Source organism: Etheostoma spectabile, chromosome 3 (assembly GCF_008692095.1).
Source record: "Etheostoma spectabile isolate EspeVRDwgs_2016 chromosome 3, UIUC_Espe_1.0, whole genome shotgun sequence".
NCBI classification, from domain to species: Eukaryota; Metazoa; Chordata; class Actinopteri; order Perciformes; family Percidae; genus Etheostoma; species Etheostoma spectabile.
Window position 1 is genome coordinate 11637223 of NC_045735.1, and position 9634 is coordinate 11646856.

At 37.1% G+C, this 9634-nt stretch overlaps 1 protein-coding gene across 3 annotated transcripts in view; it reads right to left on the reverse strand.

Annotated features, from left to right (window-relative positions):
- Window positions 1-587: 587 nt before the first annotated feature.
- veph1 (ventricular zone expressed PH domain-containing 1) overlaps window positions 588-9634 on the reverse strand; it is a 92039-nt gene continuing 82992 nt past the window's right edge. For 2 of the 3 annotated variants that reach the window (XM_032511560.1, XM_032511571.1), the window contains 3 exons: window positions 7928-8064; window positions 5146-5199; window positions 588-4798 (listed from right to left, as the gene is read on the reverse strand). In XM_032511560.1, coding sequence (XP_032367451.1) covers window positions 4616-4798; window positions 5146-5199; window positions 7928-8064 — 374 coding nt within the window. In that variant the 3' untranslated portion in view covers window positions 588-4615. The remainder of the gene's footprint in view (window positions 4799-5145; window positions 5200-7927; window positions 8065-9634) is intronic. The other variant, XR_004331294.1, reaches the window with a different exon arrangement.

Sequence of the window (9634 nt, forward strand, 5' to 3'; positions counted from 1 at the left end):
GAAGGCCTACATAGTGTGTGAAATTTCGAACTTTTTAAAAATAATTTGTTGGGATTACACGCTCCTACTTAAACTCTAAAAGCTCAAGAGGTTTGGTGCGTTCCGCTGTTAACAATCATAAATGCTAGACTCCATGCCTATAATTGTGTCAAATATCGTACACTCATACATTCCCTACTTATTGCCAAAGGGTCCATAACACCTCACACTGACTCATCCTCTAAAGCTTGTAGTTGAGCTGCTCTGCCTTTATTCCATTCCTGTGCAACATACAGTATCTGTCTCGTCAAGTGCTTTTGAGAGCTTGGAATTGGAATATAAAAAAACTTTGGGAATGTCCAGTAATTGGCTTTGTCAGCCTCAGTTCAGCTGAAACTGGTTTTGGATCAAAACAATCAAGAGAGAATGACTGCGGGAGAAAGATCCAATCTGAAGAGTCAGAGAAAGCTCTTTGGATTTCACGAAGAGTGCCAAGGTACATGCATGGAGGAAGGAATGTTCTCCTTTTCTTCTTGCAAGGCTCCATGAAATCATTATTAAAAGTATTTAATTATCGTATTTGTATTCATTTATTTATTACTTCTTATGATTTCACTGGTAAAGATTTATTGTACAATTCTGTTTGGAAAAAGGCAGTAGAAGAAGGCAGTGTCAGACATGCAAAAGGTGCAACACGCAAATTTACAATCCATAACAACATCAGTTTAACTAATATATAAATTGCAGCACTCATATGTTTGCAGTATTACTGTATTTCCTAGTACGGTAATGTAAAAGCAATGGAAGAAGAAAGAGAAGACACAGAAGCGACATTCATTGTTTCAGTAATCTAATCAGACATGATTGAAAAGTTACAATTGCACTTGTAAAAATAAATATTGACCTTATATCATAATCAAACATAACATCAAATGTAATTTAATAACTAAAGTAAAAAAGCCTTTTCTAGGATTAATTACACAACGCTGCTATTTATCCTCAAAACTATTTTTTTTTACATTCAGAAACACTCATGCATTAACTATAATGAATGCATCTTCACATTATGCAGTGTGTGCGATTGTTGAAATCTACAGCCTTGGTTCCATTCTGACATCTGCTTTCTGACCTGTGAATATGACGTACAGCTCACTAGTGTCCAGTGTGAAACAATAGGTAGACATAGCTCTACCTAGCTAGCTAGCTAGATAGATAGATAGATAGATAGATAGATAGATAGATAGATAGAGTATCTATTTTCCAGTATATTTAAACAGCTGCCTACAGATGTATTTAATTTGAGTAAAGTACTATTAAACAAATGCTCATTTGGGCTGTAAATGCTGGCCCCCAAGGCCCACATGGCAGTGTGATGGCTGAGAGCGTTCACATTAATACTTCTAGACAACATTGACGTTCATATTATCAGACATTCACCTGAAAAACAAATAAATCAACACTGTGCAGCTAAAAAGGGTAAAGTCAGCTTCATGGTACATTTAAAGCGGGGCGAGGAGGACTTTCTCAACTTCACTTATGAGTGGCCGTGGAGTTCCTAGTTTAGGGTGACCAAACGTCCTCTTTTTGTTGGACATGTCCACTTTTTATGTACTGTCCGGGGCAGGAAATCAATCACCCTGTCCTAGTTGCTTGCTAGCAAGTATGGTCAAGTAATATGTGTGTGTGTGTGTGTCTGTGTGTGTGTGTGTGACAGAAATACCTTTGTTTGTTCCAGTTAGCTGAATATCCCAGATAGGTAGGGTTTGCCATAAGAGAAATGCCAGAAAATATATATGTATAGCTAAATGTCCTGATGCACTGAACCTGACACATAAGCTTGTTTGCTTTAGGACAAATGATAGTGGATAAGCGGTAAAAGGGACAGCGATGGTTATCCTAATTTTCATGTGTTCTATAGATCAAACTAGATGAGTCTACGCTAGCGTGGTTGTTTCGAGCTAAATGCAAATGCCAGCATGCTAACGTGTTTAGTATATAATATATAATATAGTACAGTATAGTATATAATATTACTAAAGTACTAAACACAAAGTTTAACTGAGGCTAGTGTGAATGTATAGAAAGGTATTTGGTCATAATAAAATAAAAATGCCTTCCTGATGGTGGCGCTAGATGAAAAGTTAAGGGTTAAGAAAATGTGCTTGTCTGTCACGCGAGTTACAATTTAGACCACCTTAGTCTTTTCTTTTTTTAGATATTCCAAAAATTGCAAGAAAAGAGCAATGCTTCCACACGAGGGCAGACTTACGCCTTTGTTTGGATCCATATAAAGATCAAAGTCAAACATAACAATTAATTTGCCACGGCTGACTGTGAATGTGTGGTGCGGGCAGTTCAGAACTTAACTAGGTCAAGACATGTTTGTCATCTGCATCCTGGTTGGTGAGTTGCATAAGGGAGTTATAGTGAATACATACAGTATGTATGTACAGCCACAGGCTGGGATTGTTTCAGGTGGAAAGTTATAAAGATCTAAAAACTGAGACTGTCTCAGTCTTCTGAAATCAGAGGAAAAACTGGAGCTCAAATGTTAACAGCTTGAGGCTCTCTTCCACCTTATTCAATCTCACAGTTTAAACCCCAGACCACAAAACACACACGTTCTAAAAACTTTAACCTTTGGAAATTAATCTCTTGCTGTCTTAACAAAACCTTTCACTAAATCAATATGACTGAACTGGCACAGTTTCTAAATCCACAACACTAATTTACTTAAATGTTTTCTTAGAAACCAGTGGTCTAAACTTCACTATTAAGAAACAGTTGAGCTGACACTGCTCCTTGTAAAACATGGAGTGAATTGTTGCAAATGTTTCTTGTATTTTCCTTTGCATCCCTATTATCCAAATGTATCAAATCATTTTCCAATTCTGAATGTTTTATTGTCTTTCCATATTTCTTATGATTGTACTTTCTGTGTTGTTGTTCTGACTCAATGGCACAGAAAGTACAGAAAGGTTGAATGAATGTTCCGGAAAGCCCAAAATATTCCGGTCCATACAGCATTGAGATTGCAAAATTTTTTAAATCTGACCACGTTACTAACTCTTAGGGGCCTTGCTTCATAAGCAGAAACAGAAAATAGGGTTTTCTTCAAACAAGGTGCTCTTACATGTTGGAGAAAACACTTCCTACTAAAAAAGTTGTGTCTGGGATGAAAATTAAAGTATAAATCAAAAATTTAAAAAAGAATCCTATACAAATTATTTTAAAACACTGGATTCAATATATTCCACATTAAAACAATATGTATACTGAAGGAATAGTTCCACATTTTATGCTTTTTTTTTTCTTTTTTTCTTTTCTTGCCAAGAGTTAGATACAAAGATCAATATTGCTGTCATATCTATACGGAAAATATGAAGATAGCATGCTGGTTAGCATAGCTAAGCATAAACGCTGGAAACGGGCAAACCTCAAGCTTGGCCTAGTCTAAAGGTCGAGAAGTTGTGATATTACAGGGGAATATATGAGAGACTAGTTCTTGGTTGGCAGCAGCCACTTCCTGAAGTCTTTATGTCAGCATTAGGTTGTCAGGCAACCAGCGGAAACATGTCTATGTTCCCAGGGTTCTCTGCTCCCCAGCTCAATATCCTGTTAAATGACACATTAAGGAGACCTCTAAAGAGTGTATGTTCTCAGCAATGTTTTTCCCTTGGTCAAATGTTTAAAGTATGCAGCCGTAGGTCAATATGTTGGAATCAACTGCAGCTTATAGCCTTCTGATGTTATAATTCTCAATACTCCACAATAGCTGTTTCCCTCTGCATTTATACTAAGCTAAGCTAATTGTCTTCTGGTTGTAGCTTCATAATTAGTGTACAGACCACAAGAGTCGTATCAATCTTCTCATCTAATCCTTGGCAAGAAAGTGAATCGTGTTTCCCAAAATGTTGAACTATTCCTTTAAGGCTACATCATACTCTCTCTTACACAGGTGGACACATTATTTAAGTACTGAATGCCGCCCATTAGGCTCCTCTTCCTCATCCTTCCAAGCAAAACTGTTCAGTGTCATTATTGCTTCAAGTCCTTATAAGGTCTGTGCTTCTGTGAAGTCTTTATTGCTTAATACTACTATGGCCTCAAATACATGTCAATTATCATGCATCATTAAACTCATCAAATCCCAAGTTTCCACAGATGCTGGCTTTCATTGGTTGTTGAAGCTCATAGTAGTGTCTGGGCTCAAGCAGAAGAAGGTGAAATGTCCATACTGGATCCAGTCGGGTGAAGATCATGTGTCACTTCAACCTTTAACTCTTATATACTGTAACATACATTTATGATGGTCCACAGCTGTAGATGCATCAGAGATTCCATGGTGTGACAGTGAGTAACAGTAACATCCTTCATTCTGGTTGGATACACACCATACATACAGTACGTCTTTTATTGCTGGTTTATTTAAAGAAAGATCCTGCAAAACAATTTGTTTTGTCGTTGATAGGTCAGGTGTATACTGATTACAGATTCAAAGTTATGCACCTGGCAGTGGATGTTGTGTGATTCTATGTACAGATAAACAAAATATTACTCAGTGTATGCTTGTTTGTGTGTGTATGAGTTTGTATGCATGTACAGTATGTGTCCTCATTAGTTAACTGTGTTGCTCTCACAAGTAGGTGGTTGCCTCTCTGTTCTCCCTCTCTCTTGCCTGAGCCACGGCAACGTTGATGCACTGCAGCCACTCCTCAGCGTGTTTCTCATCCTGAGCTTTCAACACGTACGTTTTACTGTCCGTAAAGATCTCAAATGCCCGCGGCAAGCCCCGATCACGCCGCTTCTTGGTTACCACCTATGGAAAAAGAGGTTGAAAAGAAGATGACAAACTCACACTTAAACATCAACTTCATGTAGCCCCCTTGTGTTTGATATTACAGTAATTCACTGTCCAGCAGTAATAGTATTTGGGGATGTGATCTGCCTTCTTAAATCAAATAAACTCTGATTGGGGATGATTTAGACACTCCCCACAGTACACTATAACATGATGAGATGATATTAATAGCTTTAAAATTTGCAAAAATAAAAATCACAGCCATGAGACTAATAATAATGCAAAAATATGATCAGTGGTGAAGATTCAAAGATTTTGGTAGAAGGCTTTTGAAGGATGATGATTGTATGAATGTAATTCCTCACCTTGACACTTTGCACCTTGCTCAGCTCAATAGGGATGTCATCCAGCTCATCTTTCTGTGGGGACAACATAAGAGAAGTAACAAAAAATGATAATCATATAAGTCTAATTAAGTTAATGCGGGCTTAAGAAATGAGATAGTTATAATATTCTTTATTGTAGTTTTTCATTCTGTACATTATTAACAGTTCTGTGCATTTGTCATTGGTAAAAGACATATGTAAATCTTTTGCTGGAGTATAAATAGCAATACCACTTTGTAAAAATTCCAGCACGTTGTTTGTGTCAATGTTATGATTTACATTATTGGATTACTATTACTACGGTCTATGTTACTGATGCATAAACATGTTGGTAGCATTTCAGTGCTGCTGTTGGTTGAGGTAGAACAAATGTGAGCCATTTATAAACTGTTTGGAAGTTTATACTATTAAAGTATATAATATTTTATAAGATATTATCTTGTTTCTTTGTTTCGTTAACCTGCTGAATAACTAGAAAATGGCACAAAACTGCAACATTCAAGTAAAGTACAAGTCATTTCAAATTGTAGGGCCTTCTCAAGTACAGTTGAGTTGGTTTTTGCCAGTCAAAGAAACTAATCTTCAGCCAAATTAAAAAGCTTTTTGTACATTATAAGCATGTCACTACTTGTTGCCACTCTGTCAGATGTAGCCTTCTGTCTTCACCATGTTGTTTGCAGTGTGTACTACCTCAGAAAAAAAAACATTCACAGAATGAACAATTACACTTTATTGTTCTGTTGCTTCTCCAGGGCAGGAACATTAAATCCTCCAGCTCCGCTGAACAGTGTAATTTTAAATGTGCATTTGTAAGCGTGAGGATGAGTACTCGTGTGTGTACTGCATCACAGTCAAGTCTTCTTACTCCATTGTTAGTTATGTGGTTTAAACCACATACTGTAACACTCATGGCAACTGCCCACATCCTTTCTGTGTGTGTGTGTGTGTGACATATTTACAGTTTTACCTCCTGGCTGGCTGTGCTGAGGGTCTGATGTTTCCCACAGCAGATTCATATCAGTAGATTCATACAGTTATTTAAACGGACATTTGATGGATTTTAGCCATATGGCCTATGGAAAATAATATCCTAACCAGAAAGTATATGCGTAACAAATTATCGTCTTATAATACCTAAACTAAACACACATACCTCACTAACTTTTAGTTGTAGTATTTTGCATATTTAATGTGTAACTTATACATTATTTCATTACTTGCATTTTAAGAGACAATGTTGCTGCTATGAAGCTAGGCTGCTGAATAGAACCAGTTTGTGTGCTGTCAAAATCAAGTTACCCCTTTCATGATGTGCATGTTTGCTTTTTGTGTCTGTCCTGCTCTTATTTTCTGACAAATCAAATCACCCTGTAAATAAAAAACATGCTGGATTTTGGAGGTTCTCAGAGCAAGTGAACGCACCATAGCTAAGCAGCCAGCATTTATATGATAAGTTCCACGAACAAAAATATAAAAAGACATTAACTATAATGAATAACCTAACACAAGCAAGTTCTAGGTGTATCAACAGTGTAATACATGGAAACTTATGGCTGACTGGATGGTAGGAAATTATAGCATTTCAGCAGATTTCAGCATCAAAAACGAAAAAACAATACTTCCTTTACATGGACTTAATATAAAACAGGATATGTCACATTTCTCCACATAAAAAGCCAGTAAATGACAGATGGATAAAGTACTCATGCTATTTTAATCTTCTCTCTCTCCATGTTTTTGTATTCCTGCATGAAGGCCAGGCCTGCCTGTAGTTTTGTATCACTCTTTGTCTGGTCCCAATTAGGGTGGAAATTCAGTATTCAGTGGAGGCACATTGGGCAATAAGCTACAAAATAGAGAAAATAGGTATTCAATAACAAATATAATATTTGTGTGGTTTTGGGGAATGTTTCAAACATCTCAGAGTGCAAAAGCTGCTCGATCATTCAATGTGGAAGAAACAACACATTATTTTGGTTCTTAATCTCACTCCCCATTTGGGAAAAGGTCTTTCACAACATATCAACTACCTCCAGAACACACTGGCAAATTTGTGGCTGCTGCACAAAGAGAGGAATCCATTGCCATCTGGACAGGAGTACAAAGACTATTGTTAGGAGTAAAAAAATAAAAAAGAGGGCTCAACTCTACTTCTGCATTTCAACCACCACAGAATATCCTACTATTTCCAGATATTCCTCTGGGATGTTGTGCCTTGCCAAGTTTTGGGGAGCTGATTGTATGAACATGTCTAAAGATCTAAAGGACAACCAATCTCCCGTTGATTGTGGAAATTATTTCAATTGTAATTAGTTGTTTCACTCTTGTAGATGACTTACATAAAGTTACCAGCAAACACAGGGAAGTTAGAGAAAGAATTGTGTTGCCGCAACTTCACATTTGCTCAGATGAAAATGTTTTAATCACACATACTGTCCGAGGGAGTGACTACTGCACTGTGTTTGCTACTTTTGCGTAATGCTATCTGCTTTGAGTTATAGTGGGTGAGAGTGACTCATGTTGTTGCAGCATCATGCTTTGGCCTCGGGAGTACCCCAATAGTGCTTCCCGGGGCCAAGGTTTGTTCCAGGCTAAATTCACCGGATGCCCCTGAGAGACAGTTAAGCTTATCATGAGATGAAATTTCCGCTGTTTCATACAGAGTTTCATCATGATTCAAATGACACAAAACGTAAATGAAGATTTTGAAGTGCCATTGATAGTGTATGTGCGTGAGGTTTTATTTTCATTGGCTACGTACTGATTTGCCTCTTCGGAAGAGTAGCTGATTTCCTGCCAAGGTGAAGTAGCGGGTTTTCCAGCGCTTGATGAACTTCCAGCGGACCTGCTTTTCCTTCAGCTTCCCCTCAATCAGAGGCTGTCCCTCCTGGTTCACAACTAGAGGGCCACACAAACACAAAAGAAAGAAATCGAAATAAAAAGAATGAAAGAAAGACAGCAATAAAATAATATAAAAGCCTTTTTTATGATTTACAGCTGGCCATTAATAGATTGATCTGAAAGGTCTGCCACTATGATGCATTCATGAGCCGGTGGGGGTCTGAAATTTGAGACTTCAATTTCCCACTGTGTTCATGAGCTAGTAAAACTAGTAAAAATGATGGTTGTGAAATAAATAATGTGGCATGTTTTGCAATCAACTAGTAACCAGCAAGTTTCTCAACTCTTTGAGTTGATTGTTATACCACAGGACAGGCCAGATTTAGCCCACAAGACAATTTCATAAGACTCCCTAAATGGTTATGATTTATTTTTACATCTGGCTTGCAAATTTAAATGTTTCCAATTTTTCCTATTTGGATTTCCAACCACTCTCTTAGTTTACAGTAATCATTTCATTTTCTAGCAAGGCTATTACATCAGAGCATAAAATACCTTTTAATTTATACAAAATAAAAATATATCTCCTTTTAAATCCAAAAGAAAGATTAACCTGGAGGAAAGACTGTAGTAGAGATAGACAACTGATTATTTTCTTCTTCTTCTTCTTCTTCTTCTTATAATTCTTGGAGTTTAATGTGACCACTTCCTGTCTCATTTGCAAAGAGAAAGCTGTTGATCCCGGGAAAACAATCTGAGTGGCATTATTCTACTATTATTCTATGGCTCAACTTTGAAGTGTATACAGTTTAAATTTAGTGTTTATTTATTTTAAAAAAAACATTAGGTGTTTAATCGCAACCCTCTAGGAATAGGCAACCTGGCTCATGACCTCCAGGTAATTTACGTTGAGGCCCCTGTCGTAGGAAAATGATCTCTCAGCTCACAAATCACCTGCCCTTTTCTTATCCCCATTCTTTCTCCAGATAAAGCGGGATAACATTTAGCATATGTGGATCTAAAGCACAGAGCAGCCACCCTGCGGTACTGAGACTTTCATCATTAATCCTATTCTGGTCTCAGTTTCCTTTACTTTTATTTGTTCCTGTTTATTGTTGTCTAGTTGTAATGTTTTATGACCCCAAAGCACTTTGAATTTTATTTGCATTATATTGTGGGATACAAAGAAACTTGAACTTGGCAACTTCTAGTCAACATTACTAAGTTCTTCAGTTTGAAAAAGCAAAAGCATTTTGTGTTTGATCAGACAGAGGAGAACTTCCACAGTGGAGTCTGCACAGGTCTGATTACAAACACTCACACTCAATCAACCTCCTGCACTGAGTTAGATCAAGTACCAATTTGAGAGGAGAGAGAAAGAACGAGAGGGTGTGTGTGTGCATGTATATAATTGCTTGCATTTGTTTTTTTTGTTAATGTTTATGGGTGTTTTTCTTGAATACAAACAACCTGCTTATTTTGTTCTGACCAACGTGAAATTTACTAGCATGGACCACGCCATAACCATGTGTTATTTAAAGATTTAAAGAACATTATGAATGTGCAGATGAACACTATGAATATGCAGACAGATAAATTAATGTGGATGTCGTCTGATGGCTGGTCT